Source organism: Ceratotherium simum, chromosome 8 (assembly GCF_057802395.1).
Source record: "Ceratotherium simum simum isolate JZ-2026a chromosome 8, ASM5780239v1, whole genome shotgun sequence".
In the NCBI taxonomy this organism is placed as follows: domain Eukaryota; kingdom Metazoa; phylum Chordata; class Mammalia; order Perissodactyla; family Rhinocerotidae; genus Ceratotherium; species Ceratotherium simum.
This window is the reverse complement of record NC_141907.1, coordinates 61,259,781-61,282,483: the sequence shown is the minus strand read 5'-3', so window position 1 is coordinate 61,282,483 and position 22,703 is coordinate 61,259,781. Positions and strand designations below refer to the sequence as shown.

Sequence of the window (22,703 nt, the reverse complement as noted above, 5' to 3'; positions counted from 1 at the left end):
AGTCATGAAACCCCCACTACATTCAAGATATGAGATATTTCCCTCACCCCAGAAGTTCCTTCAAATTCCTTTATAGTCATTTCTCTTCCACCTCCAGTCCTTGATCTGATTTAGCCCTATAGTTTTGCATTTTACAGAATGTCATAGCAATAGAATCACATAGTATTGACTTTAGCTTTGAATATTGCTTTTGAAACTCATCCATGTTGCATTTATCAATAAGTTCTTTTCATCGCTGAGTAGAATTCGATTGTATGGATTTACCAGAGTTTGTTCATTCATCTGGCTAATGGTCGTTTTGTTTCCAGTTTTTGAGGTTTTTTTGGGGGGGGGGGGATGAGGACGATTAGCCCTGAGCTAACATCCATGCCAATCCTCCTCGGTGCTGAGGAAGACTGGCCCTGGGCCAACATCTGTGCCTATCTTCCTCCACTTTATATGGGACACCGCCACAGCATGGCCTGACAAGCGGCGCGTTGGTATGCGCCCGGGATCCGAACCCAGGCCGCCAGCCACGGAGCACGCGCACTTAACCTCTACACCACGGGGCGGGCCCCCAGTTTTTGAGTTTTTATTAATAAAGCTGCTGTGAACAATATAGAGGTCTTTGTGTGGACATATGTTTCGTTTCTCTTGAGTAAATAAGTAGGAGTAGGGACTGCTGAGTAATATGGGATGTGTATGTTTAATTTTATAAGAAACTGCCGTACTGTTTTCCAAAGTGACTGTACAATTTTTTTGTTCCTACCTATTTTTCCCACTCTTGTAAGCACTTAGTATTTTTAGGGGTTTTTTTTGTGTGCGTGAGGAAGATCAGCTCTGAGCTAACATCTGATGCCATTCCTCCTCTGTTTTTGCTGAGGAAGATTGGCCCTGAGCTAACATCCGTGCCCATCTTCCTCTACTTTATATGGGACTCCGCCACAGCATGACTCTACAAGCAGTGCGTCGGTGCACGCCTGGGATCCGAACTGGCAAACCCCGGGCCACTGCAGCCGAGCGCGTGCACTTAACAGCTTGTGCCACTGGGCCGGCCCCAGTATTTTTGGATTTTTAATGTTAGCCATTGTTAAAGGTGTTTAATGGTATGTCATTGTGGTTTTAATTTGCATTTTTCTGATGATTAGTGATGCTGAGCATCTTTTCATATTTATTTGCCATCCATATGTCTTGGTGTGGGGTGTATTTTCACATCTTTTGTCCATTTTTAAATTGGATTTCTTGTTTTCTTATTAAGTTATGAGACGTCTATCTTTTCTGGATACAAGTCATTTATCAGATATGTATTCTACAAATATTTTTTTCAGTACTATGGCTTGTCTTTTCCTTTTCTTAATGATCTCCTTAAATGAGCAGAATTTTTAGATTTTGATGGAAGTCCAATTTGTCAGTTTTTTTCTTCTCTCGTTCTTTTTGTGTCTTATCTAAAATGTTTACTTAATCTAAGGTTACAAAGATTTTCTCCTGTGTTTTCTTCTAGAAGCCTAGAGTTTTAGGTTTTACAATTAGGTCTGTGGTCCATTTCAAGGAAATTTTTGTACATGGGTCAGAGTATGATTCAAATTTCTTTTTGCTTTTAACATGCAGATGTCAGGTTGTTCCAAAATCATTTTGTTGAAAAGACAAAATTGCTTTGGTACCTTTGAAAATAAATTGACTATATTGTGTGGGTGTACTGTAGATTTTTGAAATTTATCTCTAAAAGTTCTCAAAATTATTGGTACTAAAACTGCTGTACTTGGTTTGTTTGGACCTTTAGTTAATCTCAAAAGTCTCTAACTTCGTATTACAGGAGTAGTAAGTGTTCGTGTAAATGAATGTGTATACATATGTACATTTACGTATAAACAAACACAGGAGTGTAGAAGATAGACTTTAAAAAATATTTTGAGGGCCGGCCTGGCAGTGTAGTGGTTAAGTTTTCGAGCTCCGCTTTGGCAGCCCGGGGTTCGCAGGTTTGGATCCCGGGCGTGAGCCGTCGCACCACTTGTCAAGCCATGCTGTGGCAGCGTCCCATATAAAGTAGAGGAAGATGGGCATGGATGTTAGCTTAGGGTTAATATTCCTCTCACACACACACACACACACAAATTTGAAATTGCATGGTTAATGATTTGTTTAATCTTTTCATTAGTATTCCCCCATAGCAGCCTTATTCATTAATTATTGAAGTATCTTTGTATTTTAGTAGGTTGCTTCTCTTTTCTCACGAGGTCTTTAATATCACAGATTCATTCAACAAATTTTTTTAATCCTATTATGTGCAGAGTAATGGTAGATGCTGCAAAGAATGTCTCTTGAGCATCTCCTGGAAGCATAACACTGCCAGGCAAATGCTCAGTACTTGGCGTTGGCATAGAGGAGTCTTGCAAACAGGAGGGGGGCATACCTATGCACATGCACACATATTACTAAGACTAAGTGCATTAATAAGAGCTGAAGAAGAGAGATATAATACTAAGAAGAAGAAATGATTAATCCTGCCTGAGGGACCTAGCTAGGAAAACCAGGTAGAATTGGAATAAGATCTTGAGCAGGTTTTTGAAGAGTGGCTAGGGGAAGGATTTGATGGTGTGAGGTTTTGAGGAGACAGTCATCCCCTAAAAATTATGTTCTCTTTTAGCTCTGGCTTGGAATATTCACTTCCTCATTTTCTACATGTCAGATTTTTTCTCCCGTTCCAATTCAAGAGATACATTCTTTGTGGTAGGGCTTGTAGCATTTATCACATAAGATAATTGTGTTTAGGAATTCTATCTCCCAATGGACTTTACATTTCCTTGGAGCAGCAGATCGATTCTATCATGTTCACCGTTGTTTTTTCTTGCATAATTTCTGGCACATATATAGTAGGCATTCAATAAATTTTGAATGAATTTGTGTTGTCCCACCCATTCACTCAGCTAGTGTTGAATGAAGTAAGACAAAAAAGCTTAGAGAATGAAAATTGGAGGTTCAGGGAACAATGGTGAGTGGTATAGTATTCTTAGAGCATAGAATTTGTTACAGAGGTGACAAGTCTAATGGGAGATAAATTTGAAAGGTTGGTTAGAACCTTGAATGTCAAGCCTGGCCTTCTTTGGCCTTCAAACTGAAAGCAGGTGTTTGGATTTTATTGTATACAGTGTATGCTACATATGATACATAAGCTTGCAAGACTTTTGAGGAAGAACTAAAGAACCTTAATTCAGTGGGAGCAGAAAGGATGGGACAGATTCCAAGAGACTTTTGAGTTGTCGGGATTTCAATTTGAGGCTTAAAGAGGGAAAGTCACTTAAGACTCAGCTTTCAAGCCAAGAAGATGGTAGCACCATTAACAGAAATAAGGAAACTACTTTCTCTGTATGGGGGGGATGCATGTATTGGGTTACCTATGAGATCATGTGTGGGTATTCAGCAAGGGGTTAAAAATGTAAAGTTTGAGTTCATGGTAGAGACTAGATACAAATTTAGGTAGATAGAAGAGCTGAAGCCATTAGACTATCTGAAATTGCCAAGTTAGAAGACAGAACCTTGAGGACTTCTGCATTTTGATGAGAAGGAAAGTTGCCTAGTTGTGGAAATCTAGAAGCATTGGGAAGAGGTGGTCGGTGATAATGAAGACAGGTAGAGGACTGAGGAGAAGTCATTGGATTTTCTAGGAGAATTGTGCTTTTCCAGAGAATTACATTTGAGGGAAAGCTCAGATTATAATATTTGAGGGAGGAGTAGAGAAGAGGAAGATTAAAACAGATGCACACTTAGTAATTTAGGGCAAAATATGCTTAATAACGTGCCATGATAAAGGCCCAAAGTACTTTTTTTTTTTTTGTGAAGAAGATCAGCCCTGAGCTAACATCCATGCTAATCCTCCTCTTTTTGCTGAGGAGGACCGGTTCTGAGCTAACATCTATTGCCAATCCTCCTCCCTTTTTCCCCCAAAGCCCCAGTAGACAATTGTATGTCATAGCTGCACATCCTTCTAGTTGCTGTATGTGGGACGCGGCCTTAGCATGGCCGGAGAAGCGGTGCATCGGTGCGTGCCCGGGATCTGAACCCGGGCTGCCAGTAGCGGAGCGCGAACACTTAACCGCTAAGCCACGGGGCCGGCCCAGGCCCAAAGTACTTTGAGAATTCAGAGGAAAGACAGTTATATTCTATTAAGGAATCAGGAAAGATTTTCAGGGGGACAGTATTTTAGTTGGGTCCAAATAATTGCATAGGGTTTCAGTCATTACAGATAGGAAGGTTTGGAATGAGTATAGTCATTTGTTGCATAACAGTGTTTCACTCAACAACGGGCCACATGTGTAACGATGGTCCCATAAGGGTAGTACCGTATAGCCTAGGTGTGCAGTACGCTATACCATCTAGGTTTGTGTAAGTACACTGTATGGTGTTTGCCTACTGACGCATTTCTCAGAACATGTCCCGGTTGTTAAGCGACAACACATGGCTGTATTGGAGTGGGAGTCAGAGGTCTTAGTCCTTGTTAATAGACTTCTAGAATCCTAGCGTTGGAGCAGCCTTAATCTAACTTTGTTGAACATATGACTGTTTTACTCTATTTCTGCTAAATTGTTCAGTTAATCTCTGGAATAAATACCTGCAGTGAGTGGCCATTCATGAAGTAGCTCTGTTCGAGTTATTCTTGCATTATATTGAACGTAAATCTACCTTCCTGTAATTTCCATTCACTGTTCAACCAGTATTTAACTTGTGCAAAGTAGAACGAACTGTCAGCTCATTTTAGACATTTATGTCAATGTAGCCTGAGATTGTTTGCTTTGGGGGAAGCCCCATTGTACTAGTGATGCACTGAACTTTTAACTGAAAAGTAAACAAAAAACTTAAGTACATAACTAAAAGCTAAAGTTTTGGTCAAGGAAGGAAAATTGGGTGATAACTTTGGTTGATAACGGTTTTCTTGAAAAGTAGTTTTGAAATTGAGGAAATCTGAGCATATTGTAGAATATGAAGCCCAGTGGGACTTTCTTTTCTGTCTCGTGTGTATGTGTGTACTTTCTTCCTCACCTCCACTCCCCTCTCAATGGGGATTGAGATTCAGAAAAAATGGTGACGGTTTATGTAGAGCAATTTCCCATGAACGCTGGAGTAGATGTGCTTCAGGAATTAGTCTAGGCCCAAGTGGAGAGGAAATATTTTTAAGAAATAAGAATGACTAAAAGGATATTGATGAAGATACACAGGGATTTTAAGTGGGATAGGCAGAGTTGGAGAGTAGAATGATCTCTGAAGTAGTTGAGGCTCTAAATAGTGAGGGAAGCTGGATATAATTATGTTCGTATCTCCATGAATAAATGGGTTGATACTGTTTTTAGTTGACAAGGAAAAGAGTAAATTTTGTGTTATGCATCCCAATATGACAGCAATCTCCACATTTTCCAGTATTATTGGGGAAAGTGGCGTTTAATACATGGAATTACACTTTCTCTGAAAAAGATGTTAGATGATAATTGGCTTTTTTCTTGGAAAGTGCTGGAGGCTAACAACCTGAAGATTCTTTTTGTATATAAGTATCCTTTAACCTTGGCTGTCTTTGTTGAACTGTGTAGTCTCGTAGGCTTGACCAGAGATCACTTCTCAGTTTGTAAATTAGGAAATGGAGATCCAAAAACGTCATGACTTTTTCATGGTCTTAGATAGTTAAAACCTTTTTCTCATTCCCATGTTCTGAGATTTGTTTTGATAATTTATTTTGAAAGAAGTAGAAGGACCCACATCCCAGAAATTGCTTACCTATGATTTGGGTACTTTGCTGTGAATAATAAAAGTGGCACAGTTCTTCTAGTAATCACATTTATTCTGAATGTGTAATTTGGCTCTTCTTTTGTTCTTTCTCTCAACCTTCCTATATACACTGTGCATGAATTATAAACGCAAATTGTATATTACTCAGTTTTCCAAGTCTTATTTTCTACAACTACCCACACTGCCTTGTTTGGTGGTCCATCTGTAATTTATCCCTAATCCTTCTTTGATGCATTCCTTATTTATTGAACTGTTAATTTTTCTACTCTGGTGGAGAGGATGGGCAAGATGGCAGTTGTTTGTGTGGAACACACAAATTCATCTGTCATTAAGAAAATAGATAAGTCAGTGAGGTTGCTTTTTTTCCCCCTCTCTAATACCTTTACAGTCATGTGTCATTAGGCGATTTCATTGTGTGAACATCGTGGAGTGTTCTTACACAAAACCTAGATGGTATAGCCTAGGCTATATGGTACTAATCTTATGGGACCTCTGTCGTTGGCCAGAACCTCATTATGTGGTGCATGACTGTACTTTCTTGTTGATACAGTTGATTTCCATCAATTAGTTGTATTTCAGCCCTCTAAATTCTGAGTCACTTTAAATCAGAGTTATGGTAACGAAGTAATTGATCTGTAAATTATTTTTAAGTCAGTATAATTTAGTTGAAACACCATCCATCCGGTGAGTAACATCATTTTGTTTTATCATTTCCTGTGGGAGCCTCCTTGCACCTTAAAAAAGTGGACCCTGCATAGCCTCTTACGTAGAGCTACTTGTTTATGCTTTTCATATTAGCATTGCCTTATCTCATTCACCATTTGGAGTTCACTTTTCAAGTTACCTCCTTTGAATAAATAATAATTTATTGAATAATAGTCAAGTAAAAGTTACCTCCACTGCCTGTCTCCTGTGCCTGACTCTCTGTCTAAATTGGTGATATCATAGCCATAATACTTTAGTGACTTGTATAGGCATTGGGCAATTTGAAGCCTCTCTTGAACTTTGTTGCAATAACTCTTTGGTATATTTTGCCCTTTATTTATATTGATATGTATATTTGGTACCTTTTTTTGCTTTGGTTATATGTAAGTGACAAAAATGGTAGATGAATATTTACTTTGTAAACGTGATGGGAGGTTTGGGATAAATGACAAAGTGTGTCACTGTAGAAAATCTGGAAATATGGAGGAGAAAGAAGAAAAAATAAGAATCCCCAAACCCAGAAACTGTCCTAATAGCATTTCTGTCATTAACCATTTGAACAGAACTATTTTGTACATAATTATTTTATTCAGAGGGTAAGTTAGTATCTTCCTATGTTAGTATCTTCCTGTGTCTTAGTATTATTTTAACATCAGTTGTTACAGTATTAAAGTGTGTATAATTTCCACATTTTAGTTATTTTATAAAATTTTACTAGAAAAGTCTGTTGTTCACCCTTCCCCATCTTTCAAAGTAGTAATATTATGTTGCTTAACTTTATTTTTTAAATATAGCAAATGAGGGTCCTTTTATGCATTAGAGTGTGTTAAATCCTTATCGTTGGAAGTTTTTAGGTTTGGCAGAAACTGATGGCACCTGAAATGATAGTATCTGCTTCTGCTTTGTGAGTTAACGTTTTTTTTTAATGAGTTGATTTAATTGTAGATGGCACAGAATTCAAGGTAGAACAAAGACTGAAGAGCAGATTGGCAGGATTCTGGGCTGGGTTTATTCTGGTCTCAGAGTTAAGTAGAAATAGCTGAGTGAAAAGAACTGAAGAGATGAGCCACTGTATCAACAATTTTTTTTTTTTTTTTACAGAGTTTATTCTTAAATATGCAACAGGCTCCAAGACAACACTTCCTTCTATCTATAGGTGGCAACAGATTAGTTATGGCAGAGAATCCAGATGTTTAAACAGGAATGGAAGTAAGGGTCATCATCGCATGAGGCGTAAGGGGCAGCTTACTTTTTGCCAGATTTCTTAATTCCGTCTGTGGCCAGGGGACCCTTCCCCATGGCCTTCACTTTTAGCTCCTCCAGCTTCTTCTGCTCCTCTCTGTTTCTTCTTGAAAGCCTTATCTTCCTCTTCCATCTCCTTGGCCTGCTTCTTGGGTTCTTCAGGGGCTGCTTCTTGTCACTGCCCCTTCCCCAGACCCTGCCACTGGAAGCAATGAATTAACTATTTTTGAAAGCAAGTGAGGTATTATATAAAAATCTAAACAGATTTTGGGGGTTTTTGTAGACTGAGAGTTCGGGACAGTTGCAAAAGGAGAAAGAGGGAACCTAATAGAGCGTTACGTAAAAGTAGAATTGGAGCCACTAGAATTGTATAGAGCTACAAACTTATCTGTAGGCTCCACAATGGTTGGTACCTGATTTTTATTAAAAACAGTATCATAACTGTAATGATTATGGCAGGCTGTCTTTGGCTATAAAAATTTTTGTTTAAAGGAAACCTGCATTGAAATTTATTTGTTAAACAGGGATTTAAACTGCTTTCTGATTTGCCCAGTAGATACACTCATCTTTAGATATTATGAGGGTTTTTTTTTTTTGGTACTTTTTAGTATAACAGGAAAGATGCTTGATTTATATAAACAAGTAATATTCAGATCTTCTTTTTTTCCTCTCCTTTCTCTCCAATTTCTAATGTTATAATTTTGACTGTTGTGGGGGCTATAAACATATAAATCATGTACTTTAAATGATGAGAGGTTGTGTTTCTATTTTAATTTTGTGCTTGTTTTTCTTAACCTTGTCTTTGAGATTTCAGTTTAGAGGTACTTGATCATAGCACATCTAACCCATCCTGTTTCCTGTTTGTTTATATACCGTGAAAGAGTATAAACTCCTTGAGGGCTAGAGTCTTATCTTGTTCACCAGGGTATCCCATTTACTATAAACAGTACCTGGAATGTAGTTAGATGCCTAATTAATAGAAAGAAAGATTGGAAAGACATGCACCAAGTATAAAAAACTATTATCTCTGAGTACTGAGGTTATTGCTGATTTTTAATGGTAGTCATTATCATTTTGAAAATAGTAAACTTAATCCCTAGAAGGAGAGAGAAAGCAAAGAAGACCTACAAGTCAAAGTACTTTTTCCCATGATAAGTATAATCTCCAAGTCCTGATTTCTGCCCTCTGCCTAGTTTTATTTTTATTTTTATTTTTTTAATTTATTTATTCCCCCAAAGCCCCAGTAGATAGTTGTATGTCATAGCTGCACATCCTTCTAGTTGCTGTATGTGGGACGCGGCCCCAGCATGGCCAGAGAAGCGGTGCGTCGGTGCGTGCCTGGGTCCCGAACCCCGGCCACCAGCAACAGAGCGCACGCACTTAACCGCTAAGCCAGGGTGCCGGCCCTCTCTGCCTAGTTGTAAAAAATCATTGGAATCCAAGAATGTGGGAGATAATGGTCCTTAAAGGACAAAGATACTGTGAATGGAAAGACTTGGTTATGGTGTTTGTAGTCTGAGGCAGCATTGGACTCACTGGGGAATAAGAGAGAGAATTGTGCTACTTTCCTCTGTTTGAGGGACAGGGAGATCAAGAAATAGAGACAAAGGGGAGGTGCAAGTGTTAGAGGTCACCAGTAGTTGTCGGGAATTTTTTATTTTGCTGTTGCAAACTATGTTTTAATAAATGGTATTCATTTTCTTTATTCCCATTTATATGGTTAAGAAAATTTACTTCATGGAAGTTTTACAAAGATGACTTTTTAATAGCTGTTCTTCTTGTGTTTGCTCCCTTAGCATTTGACATTGTGCAGCAAAGAAATGGTTATGGAGAAGCCCAGTCCGCTGCTTGTAGGGCGGGAGTTTGTGAGGCAATATTATACTTTGCTGAATAAAGCTCCAGAATATTTACACAGGTAAATTTTAAATGGATTATTTAGTAGTTTTATTCAGTTTATTTTCTTGAACATGACTGCATATATTTTGTCTTTCTTTTCTTCTCATGTCCTGACACTGTCCCATTATATAACACATTCACATCTATACACACACGTATACAATTATACACTCTGGTATTCTGTATTTCATTAAAAACAAAAACAAAACCTTGGGCTTGACCAACTAATGGGTTTCCTGTCGGCAATTTGAAATCACAGGCTTAAGTCATCTTTCTAAGTTCTCTATAGCAGTGTTAGGAAATGAATCAGTTAAGTGATTATACTTATGAAAATTTCCTCTGATTGATCTGCAAAATAGTATTCCTTGGTAAAACAACAACAGTAGTCTTGTTTACTATTTTGGCAAGAGTTAGACATCTGTAAGCCTACGTTTTGCCGAGATGAAATGAAATTTATATTGTGAATAGTGTTTATAATTTTTGTTATTCCCGGTGTATTTTAGCAGGTGGAATATGAGTGAGACTTCTGTAATGATAAGGCTTTGCAAGTATTTGTTGTAGAACACCCTAGCCAAGTGAGTTAAGGATAAATATATCATTGCCACTTCATGTGAGAAAGGCTGTTAAAAGGACTTACATTCTTTTATCTATAGGTACTCTTTATAAGCATGCTGGGCATTCTAAAGTTATATTTTATAATATGCCCTACATTGTTAAACGTGTGTAATATTCTCTACATTGTTCCAGGAGGCATTTTTTTCTATAACTAACACTCCCTCCCCGTCCAAAAAACAAACAAACAAAATGAATACCTGTACATTTTCCTAATTATAAAAATAAAGACATTCTTGTTGACAGTGTATGTGAGAGAGTTTGCAAGGGAGAATGTAATTAATAGGGCATTATCTGAAATTTAGTCTTTTCACAATGTATCTATTAACATTTTTAGCGTTTTTTATAACAAGAAACTTTTTTTGGTAGTGACCAAAAAAAGTAAAATTTAAAAGAATAAGGCTCTCCACCATCATTTCAAATAACACCCACAAACTTCTATTTTATACTTGGCTCGTGTAACCAATTTCCTTATTAATGAAAATTTAGTTTGTAATTTTTCACTTGTTAACACTGTAATGAATATCCTTACACATGCATTTCTGTGCACCTTTCTAGGTATTTTCTTAGGGTAGGTTCTTAGAAGTAGAATTGTTAAATCAAAGGCATGATCGTTAGCGGTTTTTCTTACACATACAGCCAAATTGTCCTCCACAAAAATGATAGCAGTTTACATGCTTACCAGCAGTACGTGAAAGAAAATAGTATAAACTTAAAAATAAGAGTAGCGGTGAAAAGCATGGACTCTGGAGCCAGACTGTCTGGTTTCATATCTTAGCTGCCCTCCTTGATAGGTGGGTGACCTAAAGGGAGTTAATTTAACCTCCTCTGAACCTCAGTTTGCTCATTTAGATAATAGTGCTTATTTTATGAGGTTGTTAGGAGGGTTAAACAAATCAATGTATATAATGCACTGAGAACGTTGCTAGGCATAGAGGAAGTCTTACGTGTTTTATTACGATAGGAGCTGAATTCTCTTTATGAAAAAATTAACTTTGCACGTTTGCTAACCTTAACTGGGAAAGCTGTTGATTCTAATTGCTTTAGGTAATGCCAGAGAAACACTAATTTATCATGTACTTAAGAGCGGTATAAAAATTAATGAGAAATTAGATGCTGAAATAATGTAGATCTTTTTATTTGTCTCTGAATTATTTCAGTTGTTTAAAATCTAAACTGTTTTAATCTATGCCTTTGGAATTAGTAATTGTTTGGAACTCTGAGTAGAATGTTAAACAGCATCTGATTCCCAAACAATTCTAGATAACTGAGTTTTTGTATCTGAAGGGGAAAAATGGGTCAGTTACTCGGCATCAGTATTTAGAATGTATTTTGAACGTCTCGTTCTTCCACTTAACAAAAAAAATAGATGTGATAAGAATTAGATGAGAATAGCTATTGATTTGAGTGTATGTTTAGTGTGCTAGGCACGCTAAGAATTCTATGCCATTACTCATTTAATCTGTACAACAGCCCTATGGAGTAGTTACTGTTGTTCTGTTTTATAACCAAGGAAATTAAATTTAAAGACCATAAGTAACTTGCTCAAGATTACACAATTAATGAGTGACAGAGCCAGACCTGGAAACTGGGTCTGTTTGACATCAGAACTCTACTGTCTCTTAGACTTCTCTTGACAGTTGAATGTTAATTGTTTTCAATGGTTTTACAGGTTTTATGGCAGGAATTCTTCCTACGTTCATGGTGGAGTAGATGCTAGTGGAAAGCCCCAGGAGGCTGTTTATGGCCAAAATGTAAGTATCAATTTCATATACATTTTAGATTTTTTTTCTTCTCTGCATTAAGATAGAGATTTGAAAAAAGCCTTCTTGTGTCCATGGATTTCTTCTTGAATGTGATCATTAGTTGTGACTAGAATTTATGGTATAACAATTGTCGAATGTGCTTTGAGTTCATATGAACATCCATTTTGTATGAAACACAGTATCACAGGGGTGCATACAAAAGAGAAGATGGGATATTTTATATCCTTGATGTATTTTATACATGAAACAGTTGAGACACTGTATTAAGTTTATACAAATGTGGGCTACACCTTATGTTACAGGAATGCACAGAAATAAATGCTCCTTATGACTTGGTAGAGGATGTGGGACCTCGGCTCAACTCTAAATTACAGGATTTGGCCTTAGCAAACAAGAGGAAATTGAAAGTAGAAGAAATGGCATCAGCAAACACACAATAAAGTAAAATTAGGTCTGAGGTCAAGGAGTAGTCAACACAGTTTGTGTGAATGACTAAATACTTAATACAGAATAGTGGGAGAAGGCTGTATAAAGCCCATATTGCTGCATAATATGAGAAAGCCATTGTGATTTCTTGTGTAGAGAGATGACGTGTTGAAAATGGCGGTTTAGGAACATCAATCTGACGTAGTAATATGTAGCATGGTGGAGTGGATTCAAATGAGGCAGAAAGATTAAGTAGTTAACATTCTAGAGTTGTGAGGAAATCAGTGAAGGTTTGTGGTATTGTATAGGTAATATATTATCACAAGAGTTTGTATTTCCTCCCCCCCTTCTTTTCCTAATAAAGGATATACACCACAAAGTATTATCTCTGAACTTCAGTGAATGTCATACTAAAATTCGTCATGTGGATGCTCATGCAACCTTGAGTGATGGAGTAGTTGTCCAGGTCATGGGTTTGCTTTCTAACAGTGGACAGCCAGAGAGGAAGTTTATGCAAACCTTTGTTTTGGCTCCTGAAGTAAGTTTTCATTTCATGTAATTTTCACTCATATGATTTTATTTGGCTGTTATTAGTTGCTTGAAGTGTCCAAAGAGTTTTTTCTTACAGATTTAGATATGCATGTAGCTATTTTTGAGAAATTTGTATTGGACCTGTTGATATAGTTGGAGTTTTGTGTGTGTACACACTCTGACTGTTTAAAAGTAAAAGTCAGGGGCTTGCTCCAGGGCTTAGTGGTTAAGTTCAGCACATTCTGCTTTGGTGTCCTGGGTTTGGTTCCCATGGCCATGTTGTGGTGCCATGTTCCTGCCATTCTGTGGTGGCAACCCACATACAAAATAGAGGAAGATGGGCATAGATGTTAGCTCAGGGCAAATCTTCCTCAGCAAAAAAAGCAAAAAAAAAAGTAAAAGTCAGATACTGATGCAAATGTGTAAATAGATGATTAAGATTACAGAAATAAAACAGAAAAGTATATTTTATAGGTTCCATATTAAACAAAATGGAAAACTTCCATCTGTTAATTAGTCCTGGTTCTCTTATTGAGAAAATTATATTGAGTCTACGTTATTTCTGTAGTAGTAAAATAGAAATTGTGTATGCCATCTAATTTGCTCTTTTATGTAATGCCACATTTATGGGTATTTATGGAATATTTGGATGTTGTTTTTCTATAGGGATCTGTTCCAAATAAGTTTTATGTTCACAATGATATGTTTCGTTATGAAGATGAAGTATTTGGTGATTCTGAACCAGAACTTGATGAAGGTGAGGTTACTTTCAAGATAGAAAGGGTTCTGTCAGTACTCTTTAAGGATATGAAAAGTATGAAACTTACAGACATTTGCCTCTAGTGTAACTGAGTCAAGCCCCCTTTTCTCCTTTTTTGTTCTTTTGTTATAAAGGAAAGAGACATTCATTATATGAAATTATATAAAAATCAGATATAGAAAGTGAAAAAATTCCCCTCAATCTCATCCTCTATAGATAGCCAAGAGTTTGGTGCCTATTATAATTTAGTGGAATCTTATACTTACCAATACTTAATTTTATAAAAAAGGAATTATGCTGGCTCAAAGCTTGCTTTTTTTCACGTTGGCTATCAAATTTTTGGCTATACCATAATTATTTAATTGATCTTCCTTTGATATCAATTTTTTTCCTTTATCATTATTGCTCTATTGAATAGATGTGACAAAGGAAACTGAGTTATGGCTTTAATATTTATTTCCTACCCTTTCTTTACTAATAGATCTTTTTTTAAAATAGAGTAAATACCAAACTTCATCTTGCTTGCTCTTCAGTTTTTTTGAGAGAACAAAATATTGCAATTGAATGCATTTGTAAGGAGTATGTCAATTTTATTTTTTTACCATCACTTCCTTAAACATTAAAAATATGTATATCAAATTGTGTGTTAAGCCTCTTAAAAAGAGTTGTGATGTATTATGTATTGTCAGAATCAGAAGATGAAGTAGAAGAGGAACAAGAAGAAAGGCAACCATCTCCAGAACCTGTGCAAGAAAATGCTAACAGTGGTTACTATGAAGCTCACCCTGTGACGTAAGAATAAGATGTGCAACGCCAAAGTTGGTCAAAACTCATATAGTTGTGAAGTGGTTTTTGTTCCTAGAATTCTTGTTGGCAGTAAATTTTTGATAAAGCTACCTCTCGGGCCAGTATTTGAGTACTTGCTATGTATATCCAAGAAATTTGGAAAGAATTGTTTTATTTAATTCAAAACTTAAACATGATTTAGCCCAAAACAGTGATCACTTACTGAATAATGTGGAGTGTTTGGGACAACACAGAGAATGAATGTTTTATTTTTGTAAATATGGAGTTTGTTTATAGTTAGTACTAAAGTAAACATTTTTAGTAATCCAGTTTTAAAATGGTAGGGTTAAGGAAATGCTGCTTCTTGAGAGTATTATTCCCTTCTGCCTTCTAGTTCTTATTGGACTTTTGCTTCAAAACAGCTTATTATTAGTTATGCCTATTGGGTTAGAGAAATACTGAATTTTATTTGAACTGATCATTTCACTCATACTGAAAAATCAACAAAATATTTTATTGTAGTAATGGTATAGAGGAGCCTTTAGAAGAATCCTCTCATGAACCTGAACCTGAGCCAGAATCAGAAACAAAGACTGAAGAATTGAAACCACAAGTGGAGGAGAAGAACTTAGAAGAATTAGAGGAGAAGTCTACTTCTCCTCCTCCAGCTGAACCTGTTTCTCTGCCACAGGAACCACCAAAGGTTAGATCAGAGGAACTCTTTAGACCTATAACATAACACTTTAATATTTGGTGCCATTAATGAAGCATGATCTTTGTTCTATTATATTAAATTGTTTAACATAGTAAATTATGCTTTTTTTATGTATATGAGAGAAGCCGTGGGGTTTTTTGTAATCCTGAGGAAATTTCATTGTATTCCCCCCCTCAAAAAAATACCCCTAAGAGTGAAATTTGTGGTAAATCCTTGTCTGTATGCAGTGTTTAGTATCTTACATGAAATTGTTCGAGTCCATGTATAAAGCTGAGAATTGCTCTTTCATTCTGTATTAAGTCCTCTATGCACAGATGCAGCAGGAGTCATGCAATTTCCCAACTTAAGCAAGTTGGCCTTGTATTAAAAGAAGAGATACTTGTTATTTCTGGTTTAAATGGGAACAATTTCCTTACTACACCAATTCAACTATCTTGGAAAGATGAGTGACACCCATAGTGTATCATTTAAGCCTACCTAAAACATCTTTTATCTTTCTGTAAAGTAGAAGGTTAAAGTATATTTGGGTAGTGAGAGGAGGAGATTCCTTGTTCAATTCGTGAATGTCTGTTAAAGTTTCCAGCTAGTACTCTCTTCTTTCCTATCCTTCCTCTCTCCCCTTAACACCATCATACACCCTGTTTTCCCCCAAAAGGGGAAAGAAATTGGTTTTATTAGGTTCTTATTTTTCTAGCATGTGGAGTTGTTAGTGGTGTTGTTTGCCACTTGCTCATCTACTTAGAGCATACAGCTTGTGGATATATTTAGTAGTTCAGACAGAACAGTCAAATAATCTTGCGTAATGAGATTTTGAAAGCTGGCACATAGACTGGCATGTGTGTGTGTGCCTTTCTCTTAGGAGTCCTCCAATATAGAGCAATAGTTTAGAAATGAAAAGAATATATATATTTGGAAGTTTCCCTATAGGAATGTTGGTGGTTTTCCATGATTAGTAGTCTAGGTTTGTTGCATTTCCTGCAGGCTTTCTCCTGGGCTTCAGTGACCAGTAAAAACCTGCCTCCTAGTGGTACTGTTTCTTCCTCTGGAATTCCACCCCATGTTAAAGCACCAGTCTCACAGGTAACCAATCTGTGAACACATTGGATTGTATCCTTGTTACATTGCCAATTGCTTTATCTTTTTTATACTTTTTTAAATGAGTCAATCAGAAATTATGGATTTAAATATACCAAAAAAATTGTATTAAATGTCAGTGCACCCACTTTAAATGCCAAATCTCCATTCATCATCTACATAGGTGGTATTTGGGGTTTGGGTGTGTGAAATAGATTAAGTTGGTTTTTCCTATATATATATATATATATATATATATATATATATATATATATATAATTGTCACTTAAAAGGCTTCTTAAAATAACCAAAAAAAAGTTCTTTTTAAAAAAATTATAAATTTTATTTAGCAAAAATACCTTAGGCAAGAAATTTGGAAAGTCACAAAGTAGTGTGGCATTATAAAGTATCATTGATTTAAAAAAATAGAAAACTTAAAAAAATACACTGCCTAAGCTCTCAGTCTATAAGTGGTTCACACCGTTTAATTGAAGCCTGTACCAACTTATGACTGTAGTGTTCACCTTAACTGATTATTCTAGTATTCTGCTTTTTGTCTGTTTGTCATCTTACCCATTTCAGAGCTTTCAAAAACATTGAAACTAAGACACTGGCTACCTAATATGTTTATTAGGTATAGTTTAGAATTAACTAAATTCTAATTAAGTTTATAGGCATAGTTAAAGGGTGTCTGATTTTTTTCCCTAAATTTTGCATCAAACTTCATTAGAAAATTTACATTAAAATTTTTTAGTGAACATAAAATTGTTTGTATACACCTCTTACATGCTCTAAACGGTGAAACTTAGAGGTTTCAAAAGTAGGTAGTAATTATTAGTCTTTCTGGTGTTGGTACACATTATCAGCTATGTAATAGTATAACACATGGCCTCATAATACCTGTTATTTTTCATTAGATATTCAGGAAATGTTGAGTAATTACTTCATATTACAAACCAGAGTTCTGTCTTAATGAAACAAATTAATTTGCTAAATATTGATTAATTTAGCCCATCTGAAGACCTGATAAGTGACTTCTGTATTTTCTTTTGAAGATTTCAATTTCTTATCAGATTTACGTTTGGAATCCTTTGGACTGTTATTTCATTTCAGAGAGTTGGCTACACTTACTTTAAACTAACTGCTAGTTACAAGTTAAAATAGCTAATGTTTATTATGCCTTTAGTACGTGCCAGGCATTGTGCAAAGCACTTTATATTCATTCTCATCTAATCCTCGCTACCACCCTGTGAGGGTGGTTACTATCATTATTCCTGTTTCACAGTTAAGTAGATTGAGGCCTAGAGTACCTCACCTAAGATGAGACAGCTATATAAATACTAGAGCTGGGCTTTGAATTCATGCAGTTGGACACCAGAATCCGTATGTGACTCATGCAAACCCATAGGTTTCTTTAGCCCTCTGGAGGGGAATGTGGCACTGTTTACATCAAAGAAGAGTACTACTATATTTAAGGCATTTCTAAATTATATTACATTAAATCCTAACCTCTTGCTCAGGAAAAAGAATTTTTTTTGTTTCGATGTTATTTTTTTGAGTTGTAGGAGACTAGATTGTATTTCCCAACACACACCCTTATTAAAATAAAATTTTGAAACGTTTATACTGTAAACTTTAATAGAACTTTCTGATCTCTTTAGGCTGTATTTAGAATGGATTTATCGTTTTCCCACTTGATTTAATAAACCCTTCAATTTTATTTTGTTACTTTGGTGTAGTATCCATTTTCTTAACACTTCTAGCATAGATTATTAATAAAAGGAGAATTAAATCTAATTTCTAGGTTATTGATAGGCATTAATTTAGAAGTAGGTAAATTAATTTCTTGGTAAAAAGATTTTGTCTGGAAATTGATTAGTGCATCCAATAGCTTATGTTCAGTTGAAGGACTTGTGGTTTTACCTGCTGTATTGACTTGACTTGATGGTTTTGTTTTTATTTCATTTTCTGTTTGACCTTCATTTGTGGGATTTGTCACATGGAGCACACTTTCTGGTTGCATCGAATTAATTTTAAGGCCCTAAAGTAGTATGTGGTATATTAGCCATTTTATCTCATTGGAGTAAAGAGTTTCAGTCATGAAATTGCCTGAAGAATTAGGAGTTCACAGCTGGCTTAGTTGATGTATATTAATCAGTTATTGAAAGGAATATTGTTATATTTTTGGTCTCATATTTTCTTTACATTGGCATCATCTACTAAAAGTTAGGTTGCTAAATCAATGTATGAATTATTTGTAAGATGTCATAAATTATTTAAATTTGTTTTTAATTTTAAATCCTTAAAGGATAGTGAAGAACTTTTGTATTTTGCCTCTTGTAGTTATTTTGGTGTCAGTAATCTGTTGTGAAAAGAATTTGAATCAGTCAGCCAGGGCATCTCAAGTTCTTTGGTAACATTTGGATTGAATGAGGTTTTTGTAAGATTTTTAAATTAAAAGGTACATTTGCTATTTTCATTAATTTCCTAAACATTACTAGCTTCATCAAACTTTGTTAGAGTACATCTATTCTTTAATTCTGTTTTGTAATCATAGTGAAATAAGTTGTGCTCTTAGGCCCCTTTAGTTGAAATTTGTAAGTAACTGCCTTTTTCAGGCATCACATTTTGGGTCAAATTATCATGTAGTGTTAAACTCCAAATACGGTTAGCACTGGTGTCAGGGCTGTAACTTAGGTCCTTTTGTCACGCATAGAACATTCTTCCACATGTTTTGGGTTAGAGGACTAAAAATGTAATTTAATTTTAAATGACTGAACATCTCTATCTAACTTGTGCTTGGTTCTTTGGGTGGTATAGAAATGAATTAAGATATAGTCCTTATAGGAATATGTATATGTAAATGAAAAACTGGAGCGAGTTAAAATTTTTTATTTGTTTAACTAGCAAAATTCTAGAACATGGCAAGCAACCTCATCTTGAGGGAAATGGGAAATCTACATGGAAGAAAACAGAATTTGGGAAGAGACAGGCAAATCTGTTAAAAACTGCTAGGATAGGAGTTGATATACCTTTTTGTTACAACGGGTGAAATCATTTACGATAAATTTCATTTTTGAAAGAAGCATAACTCTGTATCAAAAATTTGTCTCTGCAAATTATAATACCTCAATTATATAAATGATGAAAGAGTTTGAGCCACTGCCTGGACTGAGGTCCTCAGAGATGATCAGCCATAAAGACAAGACTGAAATTACTAGCTCTCTGACTTGAGGACGTGTTCTTCATATCCTGCTGAGTGTTTCAGCATCCTTTGAAGGTGCATGTATTTTGTCTCTTCCTTGGACCGTAAATATTTGGGCAGTAGACAGCCTGAAGAGTTTGGGAATACTGAAAATTCCATTGTATTAAGGAAAAGGTAATAGCTGATGAGGATATTGTTTTGTTTTAAAAATATTTATTTTAATTATATGTGTCTAATTCAGCGGTTAGCAGAAACTTTTGGAAGACATCTTAAAATGTCCTATTACTCCCCCTGCTAACCTGCAAGAAGCAGTTAAGGAAAATTGTTGGGGTTAGTACTTAAATAAATGCAAAGCTTTCCCATAAGGAAGAACAATAGGGAGCTAAAGGACTTCTTTAACTGTTTGAGATGCTGTATACACATTCCTATCTTGTTTTTTTATGTGCATTTTAACTTAAAGGTAGTACTTTTAGGTGCTCGTGTAAGCTAAATTGTATGTTTTGAACTATGAAAATACTGATTTTTACGATGTATTTATGTGGCAGGGTTTAGAAGATATTGCTGAGCAGTATTACATTTGAAGGGCAGCACACTAGATAATTAGAAAGTATGTCATATATTCTTATCTTCCTAAGATAAGAATGGCTTTTTATATTGTATATGTATTTACATGGAGTGGCTCATCTTGCATTTTTGTAGCAATGCCTTTTATGCTGTCTCTATGTGGATGTAATTTTATTGAAAAAATGTGGTTGTATAAAGCAGCCTATTGTGAGTTATGTAGCCTTGAGGGAAAACAAAACCTACCCTACAGTCCTAGATTGGTACAGAATATCTTTAAGAAAATTTATTTTTCACATACATAGGACACTATGTTAAAAACAGTATAAACTTAAAATTACCATTATACCTGCCAGTGACTTGTTGGTAGTTGCTTTAGTTGGTTTTTCTCCTGTGGGATGTGCTTGTTTATAGTGTATTTTTTCCCTTGTATTTTAGCCGAGAGTTGAAGCTAAACCAGAAGTTCAGTCTCAGCCACCTCGTGTGCGTGAACAACGACCTAGAGAACGACCTGGTTTCCCTCCTAGAGGACCAAGACCAGGTGAGTCAGGCTGCTCTGTAGCCTTTAGCACTTGAAAAATTGGAAAAGACTGAGCTTAAAAAAAAAAAACACTATAATGTGTTTTATACACAAATCCTTTTAGTACCACCTTGCTTAAAGGTTTAAATAACTTGCTAAAATACAGTCTGGAACAAAACAACTGACTTTTAGGGGAGGATTAGTTGACATGCCATAGAGACATGCATTTTCAAGGTATAAATGAATTCGAGACAAATTTTATTTGGTTATTGTCACTGGTTCTAAGAATTCAAAACCAAGCTGCCAATAACCTACTCTCTTACTTAGCACTCTTATCTCTTCACAGATAAACAATAAGCACACCCTGATTCTTCTTATTTTGATTGTCTTAGGTATTAAGTAAGTTGCCATGATTTTTGACTTGTTTCCATTGTTAGCTAATATATGTAGCACCTCTATTTGAATTCTGTAAGTGTTTAGATTGCTTTTGGGAGGAGGTGGGAGATAGTATACGTCAAATTAAAAATATGTTATTTTTCCCACAAAAGTAAAATAAGTGATGTGTTACTAAACCAGAAGTCATGGGAGCTGGGGTTCATTTTAGCTCTGCCACTGATTGAGTTTATGATCTGAGTGACACCCTTAAATTATGAGCTTCTCTTATGCCATTCAGTACACAAATTTTTCTTGTGTGACTCCTTACTTATCTGCCTCACTGTGTTCCTTGTGTTCTTGGGAGGATCAAATAAGATTTTATATATATATGAGCACCCTAATGTGTATAAAAGGCTATATAAATGAGATATTTTTACTGTTAAATTTACTGTTAAACTTGTGAATTTCAAAATACTAAACAAATATTTAGTACAAATATACCTCACCATCTGAGATCTGTTTGGTTCCTGGGTAGATAGCAAAAGGTTGGTTTAAGGAGGAATACTCATACTACTAATATTTGACTTTCATGTAATCAGACCAGTAGATCTAGAAGAAGGGACTTTAGCAATCTAGTCAATAAATACCCTCTCTTCACACTTTGGTGTCGTGTTGTTTTCTAACTAACTTACTAGTAATGGGCACTTCTACCTCTGTTCAAGTAACTCACTATCTTATTAAACTAAAACAGGAATATCGATATTAAGTAATTTTTACATTTATTGCTTTGAACTAGTTTTTATATGATGTTGTAAACTTTAATAACGGCTTTATTCCTTTTTTCAGGCAGAGGAGATATTGAACAGAATGAATCTGACAACCGTAGAATAATTCGCTATCCAGACAGTCATCAACTTTTTGTTGGTAACTTGCCACATGATATTGATGAAAATGAACTGAAAGAGTTCTTCATGAGTAAGTGGTTTATTTTGCTTTGTTGTAAAATTAAGCAGTAGGAGAATAGAGCTTTTGTCATAATGTAACTAGAATTTTTTTAACGTTTATCTTTCTATATACTGTGTGTATCTTCAGGTACCAGTCACTTTAATTGATCAGAAGGGAGTAGAAGGCTATATTAGACGTTCCCCAGGGACTGTACTTAGTATTGACTGGCCTGGTTTTGTAGAGGTTAGAAGAAGACTGGATGAATCAGTCTTAAATTTGGAGATGGGATTCATTTGGCAAATACAAGTCAGAAATAGAAAATATCATTGTCGTTCTAAAATTATGCAGCTAACTTTCCTTTGAAAAGACTGATAAAGATGCAGAAGGGTAACAAAACAAGCAGGCAGGCTAGTTGTTGGCACCTTAGGTGAACAACCTATATGAGTGAATGTACCTTAGTTGTTAGTGGGTGTAGCAGCTTGCCCCTTTTATTTTGAAATGAATCAAGGAGATTAAGGTTATTCACCCTGAAAATTAAAGCCACAAAGTAGTCTGTTAAAATATTTAACCTTGGTGTAATGTATATTTTTGCAGGTTTTGGAAACGTTGTGGAACTTCGCATCAATACCAAGGGTGTTGGGGGAAAGCTTCCAAATTTTGGTTTTGTGGTTTTTGATGACTCTGAACCAGTTCAGAGAATCTTAATTGCAAAAGTAAGTGACTCAAAGGACATAATTCAAGGCTTTATTATTCTTATTGTATATAATATTAATTTGGTGCATTTTAAAACCATAAAAAATCTTTTTTTAATGGTAAAGCTAAAAATAGTTCAC

The 22,703-nt window shown here is 35.6% G+C and overlaps 1 protein-coding gene and 1 pseudogene across 2 annotated transcripts in view; one reads left to right on the top strand and one right to left on the bottom strand.

Moving 5' to 3' along the window:
* The window catches only part of G3BP2 (G3BP stress granule assembly factor 2), a 32,313-nt gene that overhangs the window by 6,433 nt on the left and 3,177 nt on the right, over window positions 1-22,703 (top strand). The window contains exons 2-12 of one of the 2 annotated variants that reach the window (XM_087434437.1): window positions 7,558-7,665; window positions 9,495-9,613; window positions 11,879-11,960; window positions 12,763-12,936; window positions 13,596-13,686; window positions 14,379-14,481; window positions 14,998-15,178; window positions 16,172-16,270; window positions 20,469-20,571; window positions 21,772-21,900; window positions 22,465-22,583. In XM_087434437.1, the coding sequence (XP_087290563.1) occupies window positions 7,660-7,665; window positions 9,495-9,613; window positions 11,879-11,960; window positions 12,763-12,936; window positions 13,596-13,686; window positions 14,379-14,481; window positions 14,998-15,178; window positions 16,172-16,270; window positions 20,469-20,571; window positions 21,772-21,900; window positions 22,465-22,583 (1,206 nt within the window). In that variant the 5' untranslated portion in view covers window positions 7,558-7,659. The remainder of the gene's footprint in view (window positions 1-7,557; window positions 7,666-9,494; window positions 9,614-11,878; window positions 11,961-12,762; window positions 12,937-13,595; window positions 13,687-14,378; window positions 14,482-14,997; window positions 15,179-16,171; window positions 16,271-20,468; window positions 20,572-21,771; window positions 21,901-22,464; window positions 22,584-22,703) is intronic. The other variant, XM_087434438.1, reaches the window with a different exon arrangement.
* Window positions 7,702-9,437, bottom strand: LOC147916481 (translation machinery-associated protein 7 pseudogene; annotated as a pseudogene).